The sequence below is a fragment of the Poecilia reticulata genome, linkage group LG12, assembly GCF_000633615.1.
Source record: "Poecilia reticulata strain Guanapo linkage group LG12, Guppy_female_1.0+MT, whole genome shotgun sequence".
NCBI classification, from domain to species: Eukaryota; Metazoa; Chordata; class Actinopteri; order Cyprinodontiformes; family Poeciliidae; genus Poecilia; species Poecilia reticulata.
In genome coordinates this window covers 13,026,017-13,046,625 of record NC_024342.1, presented here as the reverse complement: position 1 = coordinate 13,046,625, position 20,609 = coordinate 13,026,017, and the positions used below count along the sequence as shown (strand labels likewise).

Here is a 20,609-nt window from a genome sequence, read left to right as displayed (position 1 = left end):
ATGGCAAGACTACTTTAATAAATATGAGTTAGAAGTCACCATCATAGTGGAAAATTTGCTAAAATATGACAGATTTGGAAACACTGAGTGACTTCACAGGAATGTTTGGATGGTTTTCAGCTACCATATTCACCTCTGATCAGAAACTTTTTTTTTAATCATTATTTGCCCTCGTCTTTATGTCAGTCGAGGTTTACACAGAGTGTCACGTTGTATAGTGCTCGTATGTCCACATGTTCCTATTTGCCTTAAAATAAAATATTTTCACATTCCCTGAAATGGAAAGGAAAAGAAAGCAAAGAAAATTAGAACCATTTTTTAGTTATACAGCATAACACAACTACAGTAGAACAAGTGCAGCAGAAAAATGTGCTTCAGCATTAACATATTTGATAAATATTGTATGTAATAATCTGCTGTCATTCATTTTATTCTCGCCAGATACGCCTGAAGGTACTTTTAGTGAGACATAAAGGTGTGAAGGCCGACGCAACAAGCCAATAAATGATGAAATGAGGAGGCTTAATAGATGTAAGACAGGACAGAAGGAAAGCAAAGTCAAGTGAGATGAGGCAAGAAAGCAGGACATCAGGGCGCTGGAGGATTGAAGAAACAGGTCGATGAGCGGGAACCTTCAGCTGTAGGGGAGGCTATTGGAGCGAAGCTGGCAGAGTATGGAGGCTGTCCTGGTTAAAAGCAGAACAAAAAATGAAAGTAGAGTTACACAGTGGCGATCAGAAACATGTAGGATGAAAACTGTTCTGTGCACATATAAATCTTCTTACTAGAAAAAAGTGAGACAATCATTGTAGTTTTGTTTAATCACTTTTAAGCAGAGATTCTCAGACTTTTTGAAGGAGAGGGATTATGTAAAGTCAAGTTTTCTGAGCTTTGCATCATGTTATGATGAATTTCCCCCGTCCAAAACATTCCTGGACTGTTGCTTTGATTCTTTTATGCATGTTTGAGGAACTCTTTTAATGTTAAATTAGGGTTAACGAAGAAACACTTGTGATAATGTTCTGAAGGCAGAGCGTCAGAAAGAGCTGGAGCTTCTTAAAGGGACAGAGACCCAATTTCAAGGAGTTAAATTGTGAAGTTAAATCTATTTTTAGTCATGCTTGATATTTACAGCATTCAACTGAAGATAACAGTTACTTGACAGTGCTGGCACGGTATGCCTGTAAAATACACACTACTGCCCCTTTAAGACATGTACCACACCTGTAAATACTAAGGTTTTCAAGTACTGCCATGTTGACACAAATTTGAAAACATTAAAAAAACAGAAGTTTTGTCAAGAGCATAACAATAAGAGTGAAAAACTCCTGTTTCACTTAGACCAGGCGTGTCGAACTCATTTTCATTTTGAAAATGGATTCTGAAAGTCCTCAAATGCCCGGTTGTGACAGAATGTATTGATAAAACTACCTATTATCAAACTGGTAAATTATGATTAAATAGCTGTCTCTACATTTGATGAGTACTTCTTAAATTGAAATAAGATATCACATTAATATATTCAAATTGCAAAGAAAAGAGACTTCAACATTATTAGCTTATCATGCTAGTATTATACACAGAAATTAGAACATCCCTCTGGCTTTCTGATTTGCAACCAGAACATGGATGAATTGGTTTTGCCCAGATCCATGTTCTGACTTCAGCCTGACTTCATTATTGGATATGCAGCTATGACGCTGATAAGAACCAAAGTAGGCACTAAAACCAGTATGAAATAGCTCAATAGCTGATGTGTTTGGTAGACCACCCCCCTGTAGCTGCAGTGGACATAAATTGAGGAAAATCACCCACTACTGATTCCCAGGGATACACGTCTGGCTCATCCAGCTGGAATCCGTGGAGCCGTGCAAGCGTTTTCAGCAGCTGCTCAGGCTGTGAGAGTGATGAGTTCAGAGGGATGAATCACCTGTCACCAGGGGCCAGGATAGTCATGGCTTATTGAAAACAAATTACCTGAAGACTCCTGTCCCTGCAGGCAAGGCCTTGTTGAAATAATCCCACCACATTTCTGAAGGCTCTCAGTCAGAGGTTCAAACAGATTTTGAGGGCATCATGATGGGAGCGTGCGAGTGTGGTCTCAGCTGACCTGGAAAAAGAGGTGGCAACCATCCGCCGCTGCTCGCCGTACTGGATTGCTGAAGTCAGCCTCTGCTCGAGGGGACCAGCATGCAGACTGCTGTGAAGGTCTGCTGTTAAATAACTGCAGCATTTATCCTTTTTTAATAGCCCATACCCTGCTTCTCTCCATCTTGCCACTGCCAGCCAACTACTGCCAATCTCCTGACCTGACCCCCACAGTTTGGCTCTTTAAAAAAATAAATGCCTTTCTTTTTAGCACAGTGGAAGCCACCTCTCTACTTTCTCACCGGTAGATACAGTAGACCCAAAGCGGGTATAATTTGCTGAAAGCTGAGCTCTAAAGACTGTATGTTGTTATTGGGGTTTTTTTTAAGTATGAAGTGTTACCTTTATTATAAGCATGTGCTTTATTAGATGTCAAAAACTTAAAAAAAACATACATGAAATTTTGTAAGGATTCTCTCTCTAAAACCCTCATTTCAATGTGAGGGTATTAATTCTGTTATATGGGAAAAGGAGTTTTCTTTGCTGATTTCTGACTAGCCTACCACAATGCCTCTGCCATTGGGTGCTGGACCGGATTGGGATGTTTTCTTCATACAACCTGCCGTTAATTTTTCAATTTTTTGTCCTTTGATCACTGTCAATCAATCACAACAAGGCTCAAAAGCCTAAACTGTGTTTTCAGGATACTTGAAGCATCTGCCACTCGGCTTATTTCACACCATCTACTACTTGAGCTTCTCCTCCTAATTACTCTCATTCTACATGTATGTATCTACCAGAGCCATTCTTTGACATTCTGACAGGTGTATTCTTTAAAAACACAACCTTTTTTAGTGTGATGGCAACCAGCAAACATTGTCTTGGATGCAACAAGGAAGTATGTGCGCTTTTCTCCAACTGGGAAACTTACAACACAAGAGCTCAGTGTGCATCAACATCTTTTCTTCAAGGTGACTTATCAGGGCGTAGTACTTTTTGTTGTGGAGAAAAAAAGTGGATTATTTGTTGGAGTTGCATGCTTAGATTATTTTTGATTGCATCCAAATCAGCAGCTGGATGCAACAGCAGTTGAGGTGCTAAGCGCGTGGCAGTAACCGTTTTGTGGCAATGCCAGCTGGAGAGCATCATAAAGGCTGTAGCTTTAGCACGAGACCAGCTTGTCTAATCCAGCTTCAGATTCTCCGACGACCAGGCAGTATGGATGTGTGTCAGCCCCACCGATTTGAGACAATTTGATTCAACCTAATAATTAATCGCAGCGTCCAAAATAATTTTACACCACATGCATTTGATTTTTTTTGTAATTTCTTGAGCGTCAAAAACTGTTACGATCAAATATAAGTTGTGATTTGTTATATCAAACATTTCCTGAATAGTTTTTTTTTTTCGTTTACCATGACGCTTCCAGATAATGTACGATCAATCTAGAAACTTCAACTCTGCCTTTTGTGTTGGTTTCTCTTTGAACAACGTGTTCATTTAATTGGTAGCTGTTTGCTTGATTGATTTGCCAATTAGAAGTAAGGCCTCTGAGATTTCATTACAGAATGTTTAGATTGTAATGGTTATTTAGTCCTTCTAGAGATTGTACCTTAATGACAGCAGTTTTATTTGGTTTCAACTCAGCAATAAAAGGTGTCAGTAAGGGAACCTTTAGCCCTCTGAACCAGATCAGATTAGGTTGTAAAAGGTGCACAAAATGTTCGTCCAAAAGGTAGGACAGCTGAATGGCTGAGACGGAGGACAGGTGATTACGCTCATCATGTATCAGAAAGCCGGAGGTAAGCTTTTATGACTTCTGACTCCTGAAATTTTAAGTAAAAAAAAATAAAAACCTTACGAAAAGATCTTTGTACGTTAAAATCAGTAGACATGAAGATCTACACTTAAAATGTGTTGCTTTCAAGTTCCTCTTTTGGCTTTTTTCGAAAAGTTACAAACAACTGCAAACTCATCCCGATCACTGGAAACTCTTGCTTGCATATTTCATCTCTTTTCTTGCTCTCACCTCCAGCATTCCCCTCAGGCTTTCACAATACTCCCATCTCTTTCCTCTCGGCCTTCTTCATCTCKCTCCTCTCCTCTCCTTCCCTCTGTTTGCCTGTTAAGCTCCATAGCAAATGATTCCGAGTCCATCCCGGACTGCCGGCTCGCAAGTGTCAGGGTGTTCTTTGATGTAAGCACTTCTTTATGTAGGTATTAAATTTGATTGATGTGGAAGCGTCTGACAGCACACTCTGTTCTCAGATATTTATTTGTAAGTCAATGATGCACACTCTGAAGCTCTTTTGCTGTTAAACAGCCCTCCAGCCACGGAGCAGCTGATGACTCCCGCTTTGTACTGGAGCCAAAATCTCCAGCGTCTGCGTTTTTGACTAAACCGTGCTTGCTAATGCCTTTATCGCCATATAAGTTTGCCTAAGTCATGATTAGAATATTATCAAGAAAACAGACTTTAATGCTGCAGTTGGAAAGCGATCAGCTTAATCCACAGACTTATTCTTTTAGAGCTGAATAGCAGCTGTCAGTGCAATGCACTTGTGCTGCTGCCTCAACTAGAATTTCAGGCTATTTAGTCATTCGTTTCACACTGTGCCGACAAGCACTTCTGTAAAAACATATCTCTTAATTATTGAACAAACATCTTTCAATCAGCTCTCTAGGAAAGGATTGTTAAATGGGAATCTGTGTTCAAATGTCTGACTGTGACCTTGTCTCTCCTCATGTGGTAAACTGGAGCAGTGGCCAGTGATGATAATAACTCCTCCTCAGGGAAAGCGGATTCTTTGCAGATGGATGTGAGAATTAAGGSAGGGTTTAATTAGCAGCAGCAGCGACAGCAGTTTTGGTAAGTGTCGGTGTGGATCTGAGGGCTATCCTTGCAGCCATGTTACACCAGAGATGCAACATAAAAAAAGTAAGCAGACTGCTTAATACTTGAATTATGGTTCTCTTTGTGAGAACTGCATCAGCAAGCTAAGGCCCAAAGTTAATTTGCAGCATGCACATATTTGGAGGAAAGGATCTCCACTGGCTCTGAGGAAACTGAGGATTCCTCTAAACTGTGTATTTTCTTAATTATTAATAATCAGTAAAAGAGAAAAATCCACATGCCGGGATTTTTTTTTTCTGATTATGTAACCGAAAATTTACAAATCAGTAGACTATCCATCCTCTTTAAACAGTTTTTATTCATTCTGATTGCTTTATTTCAACACACATTCCAGAAGATGTGAGGAATTCACAGTTGTTCTCCAAGGTGCATTTGTCTTCTGTTTACCACAGCAGAGCAACAGGAACCACGTTCCAAATCCCACCGCTAGCTAAATAAGTGATGAGGATGTTTTAAATGAGTCATAGCCGATGGAAAATGCAATGAAATGAGTCATCCCTTTAACAGGTTCGTTCTAAGATGAACAAGCATTGGCTGATATTAAAATATATTTAATTGTAAAATGATTACACTCTGCAGTCTACCTGAATATGCGTAGCACTAATTTGTGTTTACTTTTTTTTTCAAAATAAAAGAGAAATTAAAGTTTATTGACCTTTAGCATGCACTTTTTCCATTTCATAATATAAAAGAAGATTCTTAGTGTCTGTCATGGGACGGTGACTGTGCTACCATTGCTTTATGAGGAGAAATCTTTAGTTTTGTTTTAAAAATGTATAGCATCAAAATGTTGCATGATGAGAAAGTTTATTTTTCAGATTTTAAATAATTATTAACAAAGCCGTACACGCAGGTTAGAGAATTTATTTGTATCAAGTGATAACAAAAAACGAGGAAGAATAAATTCTACTTTAGGCAACATAGTTTCCCTAATTTTTATAAAGTCAGAATACAACAAGTCATTTTTGTTAATTATGCACAATACAAAATGCTTTGTTCCTTCATGATCCAAAGATATTTTCTTTGCAATGTTGAGCAAAAATATGGGCAGACTTTCTTCTTCTTCTTCTTTCCCCGTTTTTGCATAATACATCACAAAGGTGTGGTCAAAACTACAAGAGCCACAGAGAGGCTTTTTTTTGTCTTTAATCGTATTTTAATAGCAGAGCAGTCTGACAATAACAAGGATGCCAAAACTCTAGCTTACAGAGATTTGTCAAAAATAAAGTCTTGTGTCACTGTAACTCATTTGATCTCACTCTTTTATTTTTTGTAAAATGTATTCTGGCTTAACTTACTTTTGTTTACAGATGTCACAACTGATATCACAATTTGTTTTCTTGACAGAAAAGATAAGAGATGTCTTAATAAACCAAAATAATCCTGGATCATTGTCTGTTGGTGTGGAGCGGTTTGTTTCTCTACCGCAGTATATTTGAGGGAAAAGGAAAAAAAGATGACTGATACATGCATTGAACTGTTGCAATCCTCTCACAGTCATAAAACAAAACTCTCAGGTAAACTGGTCTCTCTAAATGGTCTTTGGATGTGAGTGATCAGCTCTCTCCCAACCCTGCAAGGATAAGTGAGTTTCAAACGGATAAATAGATGGAGTTCTATAGACGAAGCATTATACTAATTAATTACACAGACTGAGGTTTAAAGCCTTCATTTTTGTGAATTACGGTGATTTTCTTCTTAACGCTAATAAAATGACCACTTAATGTCTTAGAACATGAGAATAAAATGGTACAGAAATGTAAGTTTAGTGAAAAATATGTTTAATTCCTGATTAAAGGTCATTTTCAAAAGATCCTTTGAATCTGAGAAACGACCGTCAGCTGAATGCATATTCCAATTTATATGTTGTACAGAGCTGTTTGTTTCTCTACAGCAGCATATTTGGACTTTTCTGCATTCTTCAGCCTTGTAACAGATGTTTTGGCTCAGAGTTGAGTTACACTGTGTAAAAAAAAAAAATTGTCATTGCAATGATATAACACTGTTTTTGATATCGTCAGTAAATCTCAGTGGAAACAACCAGAACGTAAATTCATAGTGTTGTGGGCTTAATTAGAACAAGCTGTTTAATAAACATCAGATCTGACTGCAATTGGTTTCTTGATTAAATGTAATCAATAAGGCAGTTAGAATCAAGGTGTTTGACACACTGGCAAGTTCACACTCTGTAAAGATAATCAAATTTAAAGGAGGCACCATGGGGAAATGACACTTGCTTTAATTTTCATGCGAGTGTTGTCTCGGCATGTGGGCAGAGGCAATTCTCTGAGACTCCTTAGTTCATCTGAGATGCAGCGCAAGAGTGCTCTGACCTTGGCAGTCTTACCTGTAATTGCATTCACACACACACACACACACGCACACACAGTTGCACACGCATGCACACACAACATTTAGATGCACATACATGCTTGCATCTGACAAAACCATGCACTCTACCTCTCCATCTTTCTCTCCCGAATACTCTCTCTCGAAAACACGCAGACATACACAATCACCCTCCCTCGTCAGTCTGAATTAGGACTAATCAGCAGGTGAATTGTCTGTGGAGGCGCTGATCCATTTGCAGTGACCTTGTCTAACTGTGGTTAGCAGCGACGGTCACACACTCAGGTTGTACTGTATGAATAAATAGACTGTGCAGTCCCATTTAGGTAAACAAATAAAAACAAAAGTTTTGTCTCACTGTACGCCACAAGTTTCCATCCAAACAAATGGTCCGATTACACGTAGCAGCAACTCGCTGCGACTGCATTTGCATATTAATGGAGAAAACCCAATTTTCAAGCACCCAGTTCGTTATTGCTTTGAGCTAACATTGCATCCAACCTACCAGCGTCCATCTGTTTTGTGACAACATGTTGATACAGACATGTTTGCTAATTATTGCATTAATTAGCTGCACTAATGAACTCATTTGCATCACTAGATGGATTAAAGACGTTCTGGTAGCAGGAGAACAACAGACAGCAGGCAAGTGTGAAGTGAAGCCATGGATATTGGCAAGAATTCCTGAAAATCTCCGAAGGGTTTAAGTGGAACAATCTGGTATGAAGTGGTTTTCTTTTCACACCAGATATGTAAACACACTCGTATTATTTTCCAATCTTCTGCAGGGGCATCACAAAAGTATTTGTGCTCCTTGAAATTTCCAGTTGAACTTTTTCAGCCCTTTCCTGGAGAGTCAGGCAGTTGTTTTCCATCCTCTCTGAGATAAAACTTTGTAGAACAACACGCTGCAGCTTTCTGTACTGTTGTCGATAACGTTCCACAACACTCTAGAGTAAAATGATAAAATACAAAAACGCTCTTAAAACGTTGGGCGAAATAAACTACCGTAGTGCAGTTTTCTTATTTACCTTTTGGGATAAGCTTGTATATACATGAAAGTAGAGATTTAAATGTGTAAAGAGATCAATTGCAGATATGAGCTCCTTTAGGTGTAAACATGATGATAAGCTACTAGTGATTCCACTCATGCAGGTTTAAATAAATGCATGGAGTGGTCAAATCGTACTCAGAAGTTTCATACTTCTGGGTGTGAAGTAAAAAAAAAAATCCCACCTGGACTACAAATGTAAGCCTCTACATCAGGCCTTAAGACCCTCTTTGATGTGAGGTTTGGCAACGAATGGCTCAGCTTTCCACATTGATTTATTCAGACCGGGTGTTACTCCCACTATGTGACAGGGCCAAAGGAAGTGTAAGACATGGAAATTTCAGTTTATTACATTTCAAACTTAATTACAGTTTGAAATGTGCACAGTCTCAGTGCGTCTGACTGTTTATATCCATTTCCCATTTTAAGAGGAAATCCATGTTAAGGTTCCATAACGTATTTCTCACCAGAAATTGCATTTTTTTTATTTCAATTTACAATAAATGCTGTAAACATCTTCCATTCTAGTTAGTTACTTAATTTACTTGAATTTCACTGCGTTGTTAAAATGTCCTTATCCCAATATTGAAAAACATACATGCTGTTAGTTTTTTTTAACATGTCAAAAACTGGATAGATGAAGAAAAACAAAAAAACAACTACCTTTTTTAGATGAAAACTGGAGAACATCTACAGCACAAGCACTACATACATCTTTAAATGATATTAATCTATGCAATTTGTTGATGAATAAATGAATAAGAAGCAAAATTCTTCATTTATTAACCCCCACACCAAACACATTCTTCTAGGCTAAAAACCTCACCTGTTCATAAAACCTCACCTGTCGTTCTGTGTGTTCTTCAAACGCTGAATAATGATCCCGTCTCATCTGTTATTCATCCTGCGGTCTCTTATTTGCTTTCTTAGAGTGAGAACCTTCCCCAAGGACTCAGCCTTGTTGGGAAGGGACACAGTCCGAGCCCTCATGTACTACGCCCTGAAGGTCTGGAGCGATATCGCACCTCTGAACTTCCACGAGGTGGCCGGCAGCGACGCAGACATTCAGATCGACTTCACCAAAGCAGACCATAATGATGGATACCCCTTCGATGGGCCTGGGGGAACAGTGGCACACGCTTTCTTTCCTGGGGAGAGGTTCACAGCGGGTGATACACACTTTGATGACGACGAGGCCTGGACCTTTAGATCTCCAGGTGAGGAATAAAGACTCTCTTCGTCCGTTTGAAGCACATGAACGTAAATGTGTTGGGTTACATGCTGAAGGAAAAATGTGGGTCTAGGAAAAAAAGGATATACAGTGGAAATCTGGTAGACATTTGCATGAGTCTGTAAAACAAAAACGGTAAAAATATATATATATATTCAGCATCCAGAAAATCCTAAAGAATATAGTGCAGCTTTTATGTTTGAAATCAAAACTCTGACTGCACCTGCAAGGCAAGCTGTGCTTTTGTCTTGTCTGGTCATGATCCAGATTTTATAATTAGCATTTCATTTGTTTGAAGTAACAGTATAACATTCGATGGCCTGTGTGTGGCAACTAAAGCGGCGCTGATTGTTATCACAAGCTTATTAGGAAACATAAAAGGTATCCTTTCATTTTCCACAGCTGCCAGAAACAAACAACTCACACGTACGCGCCTGCTGATAGCCATTAAATCTGTTTTTAGCAATCAGCATAAGTAATTGAATTTCACTGTCAGCTTTCATCGATTCCAATTTGTTTTGCCATGGGGTTCTGTTACATTTTGGTCTTTTACCCTAAAGTTTTGTGCAAGACAGAATGCAACTTACTTTGATGGAATTGTACATTTTACATAGATGGTGGTTTGTTTTTTTCTTGTACTATATCAGGAGCAATTTTTATCTGTGCTAGAATTTGAAGCAGCTTGGTGAGCAGTAAGGTCGTCTAGCAACTTTGCCAACTTATGGTCTTCAGAAGAAGGACACAGTAAAACAGGAAGTAGATTTCCCTCACTTTTTAACAGTTTCGTTCTCAATCCTTTAATTTTGTTGTTTTAAGAGAAGATAAGCAGTTCACACAATTCTGTGGCACTCATATTTGAACTATTCCATTATCTACTGTCTCAGTTCACATCCAATTTTTGTCCTCAGCCTGCATCAAGGGAAATGCTCAGTAAACTGCAAGACAGCACTTTCTAAATAATCATTACCACACCTGCTACAAAGATGTAATTCTTCATCCTCCTTCAGAAAATGGTCCTCCAAAGTGGTTAAGTGCTTTGAAAGGCTTATCATGAAGTATAAAGTAATTCTTGTACTTATTTTAGAGCCACATTGTACTAACATTTTCTCTGATGAGCTAGTCATCGACACACACACATTGATTTAAGTTTGTATCATCATTTCAGTGAGGAAACTAACCTGAAAACTTCCCTCTGCACCCGACAACTGGTCACGGAGACATTTTGCAGACTGCATGTGTAGATTTACTCAGCTTGGAGCTCTCCAAGAGTGCCCTCAGTGCCTTAATTTGATCTAAAGTCAATGTATGATGACTGTAGTCATTCAACTTACATATTGGGAAATGTGGTGGAGAAGCAAATTACAAAAGAGCTGAAACGACTACCTTATCCCACATAAAAAATAAAAACCTACATTTGCTGAATTTTTTAATTAATAAAATAAACATACGACCACCACATTTGCAATGCTGCTGTATGGTAAACATATGGTTTTTCTGTATAATAATGCCATATGCACCACCACTCAGGGTGTCCCTCTACGTGTTTCTATAGTTCCTGTAAATCCATTAGAGAAACGGAACAGATGAGCCCAAAAAGAGAGGTAGAGACATGAGAGTGGATGTCTTGCTTTTGAAGTGAATGTTAAATAATAAAGGGAGACATGCTTGTTGTGTCTGAGAGCTCAAAGTGTTAGGCTAAAAATACTTTTAATAAGATCCTTTGAAACATCACACATCATGTAAGCCACACTGTTTAGCAGAATGCTGCTGACCACAAAACAACCTCAGTGTAGGAACTGGATGTGTCTGCTCAATAACTGCACTGAACTCTGTTCTTTGGCAAAGAAAAATACAGTAAAACTTGTTTTAATTTTATTTTGTGACCAGATTTACTTTATGATTCTTAGAAAATAATAGGGGGAAAATAAAACAAACACATTATATGAGAATTGTGTAAATGCTATGATGCTGTGATGAAATTGACCCAATTCCTACTTTGAAGCACTGAAGTATGTTTACTTGTGTTTTGGGGATGTATGAGCTTCAAAGACCCAGGAAGTTTGGTCAGAACCAAAGGTATGATGAATGCAATGTCTGAATAAACACTGGAAGAAGAAAATGTGCACTCATCATTTTGGAGGCTTTGTAAATAATGACGTGGACGTTTCAGCGGGACAATGATTCAAAACACAAGTCCGGTTTAACCTGCTTCTGGCTGCAGCAAACATGTTGAAGTTCCTGGATGGCCATCTTCGTCTCCTGTCATTGATTTAAGAAATTTACTGGAATTAACAGAAACAGGAGGTGAGGTTTTTAGCCTAGAAGAATGTGGAGCTTTACAGTGCGAAAATACCAAGATGTGGAAACCAGAAAGGGTTTCAATTGGTCTTGATATTTAAAAATGGTCACTACATGGTAACAATGTATTAAGGTAGGAAGTTCCTGCTGTCATTAGGATTTAAAGGGGTAGACACAATTGCTTAAAAATAAATATATATCTTCACCTAGCCACTCACCAAGAGAGAGAGAACAATGTTTGCATAACAGTTTTGTTCAAATTCTCTGAAAAATGGCCCCACAAGTCTTAAAGTTTAATGTAAACTTAAGAGCAAAACTGTATACTTTTTACTATGTTTACTTTAAAGGTGTGATGATGCATTTTTACTATCACTATTACTTAAATTGTGGCCTGTAAAAATAAATGATGCATCTAACAATAAAGCTTCATTTAATATTTACTTTTTACACTCTTATCCATGGGTTTTAAATTTCTGTGACAAATTTGAGTACTTTATGCAAAAAATGATTATTCTAACTAAAATAATTGCAAAGTGTTTCACTAAAGATTTACATATTCAGCCACAAATTCATGAATTGCTTCCATAGATGGTTTGTGGTTCTTGGCAGGGCATTGGCAAGACTATCAGATAACCTCTGCAGAGTTTCTCTCTTGTTTACCTCCAGTGCATAATTCTTCCATCTCCCCCTCAGATAAGTGCCATGGATGCGCTGGTTTATCAACATGATTCATCAGTCCAAGCCACCCTCTTCCATCAGGCCATGGTCTCACTCTGATGCCTGCATTCCCATTACAGGCGTGAAAGCATCCTAACATCCGGACAAGCAATAACTACTTTGTGCTATGCATGAAAGTCGCTGCATGTCTTCCCATGTGTCTCTGCAATAACTAGTATTAGTTTTTAGCCATGCATCTCTCTTCAAATTGAACCGCACAGGTCAGGCTTTACTTCCTGTGTGGATCATTAAGTTCTTGTGTCCGTGACCTTAGCCGTAATAGCAGACTATCATGGCATCTGTTAGACATCTAGTTTATTGACCAACGCCGCATGTAAAAACCAGTGTAGGAAGCCGTATAAATACTGCAGTGATGTACAAAGTAGTGTGGAATTCTGACAATTTTATCTTTCACTTAAACTGTGGCTCTTATTGGGGTTATGGTTTCACAAGTTTTGCACCTGTAGACACAGAAATTTGCCTGGTTCTATTTGTAAAGATTTGTTTTATTTATTTCTTTTCAAAGGAAGAATTTACTTATAAGGTTCATGTAAATGTGCCAGATTTAGCTATAGAGAGAAATTTTCACCAGCAGTGTTTTGTTGGTAGCATTGAACAAGGATAAGTATTAAATACCATGGTTGTTAAATTATTAAATGCTGGAGAATCAATAAAGCAAACAAAAAATAAATAAAGCTACAAGCAGCGTTGGAGGCCCTCGCAGCTCAGCGCCGCTCTGGCCTCGTGGTGACTGCGGGAGCACCAGAAACGCCACCCACTTGCCATCGTCGACTGTCTCGCGCAGTTGGTTAAACAATGCTCTCCAATTTGTTGACCACTGATGATGCACAAAAAACTCCAGTGCAGATCAGTTGATGTATCACCTGTTGGAAAAATCTAGGGAGTGTAGTGGAGCATATTGGGTTAACAAAGGTCAATTATAATTATAAGTGGAGGTTATTCTACTTTGTGGGTGAAGTTTGGTGTGTTTTTAGATATAAGGTCTCCAAAAAGCTGCATACTTTGTCTGAAAAATAGTAATAAAAAAAATCCTAATGATTACAAGAGGCCTTCGCAGAGCTTCACTGCTCTGGCTTAGTAAAAATGTGTTCAAAATACTGAGAGACAGCCGAGATGACTCATTACCTCATCATTGGTATATCATAATATAAGATGTTTCTCCAGTTTTTTTATATTATCTATGTTTAAGCAGTTCTTGACTTAGATTTAACAACTAAAAGTTATTCTCAGCATTTTTACGACTACATTCTGGTGTATGTAAAACCTCTAACCTCACACAAATTTTTTGTTCTCTCGAGAGTCAGACCTAAAACCCAGAGTGAAAGTAAATATGATAATGATTCACTTGAAGCGCTATTGAGCATGTTTTACAATTTCTTCATTTGACTCAGTTATACTAGCACATTAGTACTTGCCCGCAGTTGGAAAGAAGCATTTGTACCTACAGGGTTTTATGAACGTGAGCAGAACAGAAAAGAGGAGAGGGAATCACATGTGTATTTTTGACCTGTGTCTGTTCATCTTTCCGAATCGTACAATTATCTCGAGCCGTATAGAGAACTAGGACAGAGAAAATATTTTCTGTCTCTGATCTGAAGTTTCTCACCAGGAGTGACAAGACAGCAGGCTGTGCTGTTCAAGAGAATAAAGCATGTCATTTGGCCTTGTTTGATTTTACTTCTTTCAAGGCCACGTTCCACTCTGTGACAGAAGGTGGAACATTGCTTTGTTAAAGCATATAAGACATTTTCATTCAGATGCTGTATGAGATATGGCTGAATGAAAGATGTCCCTGTGTTCTGGTTCTGGTTCAAAGGGAATTCAGAGGTCCTGTTTTCCTCTAAAAACATTGTATTGTTCAATACGATACAATTAATCAATTTCTTTACCAATCTGGCGACTTTAATAGGCAGTTGGTTGCTCTTTATTTTATTTCACGGTTTCAGATAAACAATGCATAAATGTGTGCTGCTTTTTTGAAAAAGCAGCACTTTTACACCAAATCCCAATAAAATTAGTCAAAATTTTTGGGTAAAAGTGACAGAATGGGCAAATGTTTATGTGATAAATAGGTTTCTAACATCTAACTCTTTGGCCTCACATGTAACTTTTTAACCCCCTATATTCACATTGTTTTCACTCAGTTTTCTGCTTGATCACTGCTCCTAATGGTTCCTTTTAAGCATATTTACAATTTCAGTATTTGTTTTGGGTAGCATTGAGTGCTAAATGTGTTGAAGGGGTACATTTGTACACATTTCACACACTCAGGAGGCCCTTAGCATCCCTGGCATTCCAGTAAAGCCATTTGTCTGTTTAGCAAATTTTAAACAATCAACTTTTTCTGTCAGCTGTGTGTTACATGCTTAAGTAGTAACTATAGTCAGAGCTGATTAAAATAATGAGAAGGAAGATGGAAACAAAACTAATGGATACACCACACTTTACAAACATAAACTTGGAGCAAAATGGAAAACTAGATGAAGTCAGGCTAGTTGGACTGTCTGCCAGCATAAAGGTGGACCAGTACTGACCTCAATGCAAGAGGAAAGTAACCTTCATGACAGCCAGGATGGAATGCTTATAAGACAAACTGAGATATTTTAGTTATTAATTGCTACGAGCTAAGATGAGACTGTCCCACATCTTTTCTTTTATCTGCCAAGCATTTATCCTGGTAATCAAGGAAATGATAGCTGATTTTAACTTACAGCCAAATCTCAGAGAGAAGTCATCCCAGAATGCAAATTTAGTAGCTCCAAATTGGCTTTTATGTTTAGTAGCAATGCCTGACTCGGTGCAATGGGGTACAGTGTGTTATTGGCTGATATCTGCAAATTTCTGCAAATATGCATCAGGAAATTGCAAAACGGCTTCCCAAAATGTAATTGATGCAATTTCGAACAACCGTCATGCATATATTTGTTGACTTCATGTTCTACTCAGTCCATAGCTTGATGACAGTTATGCAATTTCTAAGGTGCACCATAATTTACAAGTGAGAGTTTGAGACTCGACTTACAGTTTGGCTTCACATTTCAGAAGTCTGCCAGAGTTCATCAAACTTTGATTAATATTTCAAACTATTTATTTCTCTAGAGACTCTTTTTTTCATAAAGTTTTAATGATTCAAGTTTCTTTCAGCAAAGAAATGTCAATATTGGGATTTGAGTTGAACTGAAGATGGGAAGACAATAAAGGCTTTACTCTACTTTCCAATAATCTAGTACCTATGAGTTGTGCCATGCTTACTTTATGGATTAAACATGCAGCAATAAAAAAAATGTTTTCCTTGAAAATGAATCCCTTTTGTACAAAAACAGTCCTTTTTCTTCTCATTTAGTTCACTGATATGTAGTTACACTTTCATACATCCTGATCTTGGATTATAAATGATTAAATGGAAACAAATCAGCAGAAATAAACAGGTTTTTCAAATGAGGTTTGGGGTTTTTTTGGGCAAATTGCTGCCCAAAACAATATATAATTTTTTTTTTTAGCAAATTGATATAAAATCACTAGAGATGATTGATTGATTAGGAGCCTGGACTTCTTTTGGTTATCTCTATCTAGTTCAAAATGTAAAAAAGTTGGACTGAATAACGTTGAAGGGAATAGTTTCACACCAAAAAGATCCTTTAAAACACAGCTTGTCATTAAATTTCTGAAATAATTTTGTTTATGAAACACACAGAGGATTTTCACTGCATTTGTAGCAGCAGAATCCCCTTCAAATAAGACAAGAATAAAATCCCAAATATCTCACTTTGTAGATTTTAAGAACCCTTCCCTGAGGAGCCACCTTTGACTTATCTCAGGTTCCATAAATATCATAATGTCTCTTAATATCAATCAATCAATTAATGCTTAACAGAATCCATCATTGTTTTTCAATTGTAGCTTTATCAGGATCAACTATTGATTTTTCTCAGATGTTCATAAATATATGAACCGCACACTGGAAAAAAAGTTTATTTTCATTCATTTTGTTATTAATGATAAAACATGATGTTTTGCTTGTATGCTTACTTTATGTCAAAATTAAACTATGGAATCTATAGTTTACATTTTTCATATAGGTATTTTGTCAGCAAAGTTGTTTTTTTAATCTTTTTTTCCCTTCTGTTTGTTCCATATAAACTCCAGTCATCTCCTTTACCAGCTCTTTCCTGCTCAGAGTCTTGGGGGGGGGGGGGGCCAGCAGGCAATGAGTAAACCAGTTATTGGTTCATCACGGAGCCAATGCATATGAAAAATGAATGTTCATGTTTTTGAAATGGACCTTTTTCTTCTATGATGCAACAGTGCTAAGAACTGTGGCAATGTTCAGCGCTGCTGTTCAAACTGGTTAAGTCTCGTTCATCCTCTAGAATTAAAATGACATATTTTCTTCTCAGGCCCTGCTCTCTCCCTCAGTCTCTACTTTATATCCACTTTTCCTGTCTTCTCCACATAGTACCGTGAATTAGACTTGACTTTTTAGCCTCTGGATGTCCCAAACGCTGCAAGCACAAGCATACCTCTTTTCTTGCCTTTTACTTTTGACGGAGCACGGCACTAAAATGCTCCTAAAGTAAAGCCAAAGAGAGTTTAACAGAATGTAGATTTGTTCTTAACCACCAAGGAGCTCTAAGCTAGCTTGCCTTGACACGCATGCTCTCACATGTTTGCAAATCTTTATCCCACCCATGGTTTTTTTGTCTTGCTTTGCAGAAGCAGACAACCCGTTTTTGGAAGCTTTCCATTTTTTTGACCCAACATCCATGGAAATGTGCTCTAATGGCCTGCAGCCTCTTTGGGTATCTTTCCACACATAGATTTTGATTGGCAGCCCAGGGGCTCAGGCAGTATTACCACAGTTATCTCACTGCAGCACATCCCAAACAGCACTCATAGCCACCAGAGCTGTCTGTCACGTCGGTTAGTTTGCAACCCACAGACATCTGAACACTGGGATGAAAATTCAAACCTACCCTGAGCCGTTACCACTAAAGAAAATATTAAGAGACATTATGATATTTATGGAACCTGAGATAAGTCAAAGGTGGCTCCTCTGGGAAGGGTTCTTAAAATCTACAAAGTGAGATGTTTGGGATTTTATTCTTGTCTTATTTGAAGGGGATTCTGCTGCTACAAATGCAGTGAAAATCCTCTGTGTGTTTCACAAACAAAATTATTTCAGAAATTTAATGACAAGCTGTGTTTTAAAGGATCTTCTTAGTGTGAAACTATTCACTTCAACGTTATTCAGTCCAACTTTTTTACATTTTGAACTAGAGATAGAGATAGAGATAGAGATAACCAAAAGAAGTCCAGACTCATTCAAGCAGATGAAAACTTTAGCATTGTTCTGGGCTAGCAGTGGCTGTGATATTCTAAGGCTGCGTTCACACTGCAGCCTAAAGTAACTCAATTATGTTTTTTTTTTTTTTTTTTACGTAATGCGACCTGTATCTGATCTTTTCATGACAGTCTGAACAGCACAGGTCGGATTCTTTTTCGAATGTGACCCATATCCGACGCGTATCCGATTCAAATGCGACCTAACGTCCAGGTCGCATTCATCCGAACTGAACGTCACTGATTCTCAACAAATCTCACTATTCTGCGTCCTGATGCGCGCAAGCGGGAAGAAAAACAATAACCATGACGGAGTATAATGAGGATTAAGTTGTTAATATGCTTCTCCGGCCGGACAACAACTTCAAATATGTAAGCTAAGCTCCACTGTTAGCCTCCATGTTTACTTCCGCAAACACTTCTTCTTTTGATGGCGGTTAGCAGAACACAGAGAACGCTGACGCTATTGCGCCCTCTACTGCGCATGTGGGACACATTCAGGTCGTTTGCGTGTACACACTGCAGAACGTATACAGGTATATGCTTATGGTATATGTTTATGTCGCATATGTTTGGCAGTGTGAACAGCCAAAAAATCCGGCCTGACAAAAAATCGGAATTGTGTCACTTAAGGCTGCAGTGTGAACACAGCCTAATAGTGCTCAGAAATCCTAACTTAATTTCAGAGTGGCTGACATGCTTCGAGGCTAACATTTGTTTCAAGGTTTGTAATCCTTAGAAAAGTCTTTAGTCACTTTATGAGTTAAAATGGACAGATTTAGAGCAGTTTCTATTTCCTTAAACTCAAAACATGTACAACCACAGCTACATGTTTTCTTGCATTTCCCATATTAAGAAGGGGTTTGTACAAATATCCCTGTTTTACATGAAACAAGATTTTATGGATTATAAATTAAAAGGTGAATCACACTCTGGTCAATTTAAAACTATTGCATGAATTAAGAAAAATAAACAGACATTTTAGATATAAATTGTGGCGATAACTTTTCTAACTAAATTCATATTGTTTTCATACTGTTAGATTATGCTTCTCCAAATCAGAAAGTAGTTAATTTTGTGTATCCATCCAGGGGTGCTGATGCTTTTAAAACGCACGGCATTTATCAAATAATAATCATTCTCATTGCCTCCATGTGTTTCTTTCAGACTCCCATGGGATGGATCTGTTTGCAGTCGCAGTTCATGAGTTTGGTCATGCCATCGGCCTGGTCCACACCTCAGCTATGGAATCCATCATGAGGCCGTACTACCAAGGTCCTGTGGGAGACCCGCTGAAATACGACCTGCCCTATGAGGATAAAGTCCGTGTCTGGCAGCTCTACGGTAAAAAGACACCTCCATTCTCTCTGTGTGTGTGGGTGTGTGTGAAAGGACACTATTGACTCCAGTGGGTGAGGTTATTGATTAATGAGAACATGGATGGAGTTAATTGGAACTCTTTATGGTATATGACCTTATCATACAATTCCCTGCTATGGAGAGGCCTGCAATAGAGAGAATAATGATCATGAAGGGCTGCATGAAAGGTGGGAAAGACCGTTAAAGGACAAGGCTGCAAGAATGGATGGTTTCTTTTAAATGAGGGAAATTAAAGATAAACACAAGCATAAAGACAAGAACGACAAACATTGTTGCCTCAGATTGATTGCAAAAGATAGAAAAACAAAAACAAAATATCTGTCTTATTGTTGCCATTTTATTTATATGCGACGAATCGACCAGACTTTTCTTTGTTTTAACAGCTGTTTTCTCTCTCTCTGGAATAATCGTCTGAAACATGCAGGTGTCAGAGACTCTGTGTCTCACACGAATCAGCCAGGCAGCCCGTCTCAAACCCCTGAGCCTCCCGTCCTCCTCGACCTTCCTGAAAACAGATCCACGCTCCTGTAAGTAAGAGAAACACCTAAGAAACATTGAATGATCTACGCAAATGTCTTCAGCTTTCATATGTTCCTATTATTCCCAACTTAAACTAATTTGATGAATCGGTATTGGGGAATGTGTTACAAGAGGTTCAGTTGAGTTTAGGTTCAGCCAAACATCCAAGTTAAAATACATGCTCATACTGGAATTGATTTTATTGTGATTGCATGTGATATAAACATCAGGAATGAAAAACATGAAAATAAGAACATTACAAATGAAAAAACAAATCTGAAAAGTGTGGTGGGTAGCATGGTGACCCAGTTGGTAGCAGTAAGAAGGTCCTGGGTTTCCATTTTTCATGGTTCAGTTTGGCTTTCTTTTTGCTTCTTTTTTACTCTCTTTTATAAGGGTGTGAGAGAAATAAACTGGTATTTTTTATTTTTTTATTTTTTTTGTAAAATTAGTTGAACCCTTCAAATTCACATCAATGTCCACTACAGTTCCAATAAGATGCACTGAAGTTTTTGGTTATGAAAAAGATGAAAAGGTATTGCAAAAATACTTTTGTCTGACACTGTATGAAATGACAATAGGGAACTCCTCCTCTAATAATATGCAAGGAGTTTAAAGATTGACTGAATCATGTCATTAAAATTGTCAGATTCAGAGATTACTCATCTCTTGAGCTGAAGGAAATATTAGCATGCTCAAGG

The 20,609-nt window shown here is 38.0% G+C and overlaps 1 protein-coding gene across 2 annotated transcripts in view; it reads left to right on the top strand.

Moving 5' to 3' along the window:
* The window catches only part of mmp17a (matrix metallopeptidase 17a), a 104,363-nt gene that overhangs the window by 56,483 nt on the left and 27,271 nt on the right, over positions 1 to 20,609 (top strand). For both annotated transcript variants that reach the window (XM_008423921.2, XM_008423919.2), the window contains 3 exons: positions 9,333 to 9,619; positions 19,177 to 19,353; positions 19,814 to 19,916. In XM_008423921.2, the coding sequence (XP_008422143.1) occupies positions 9,333 to 9,619; positions 19,177 to 19,353; positions 19,814 to 19,916 (567 nt within the window). The remainder of the gene's footprint in view (positions 1 to 9,332; positions 9,620 to 19,176; positions 19,354 to 19,813; positions 19,917 to 20,609) is intronic.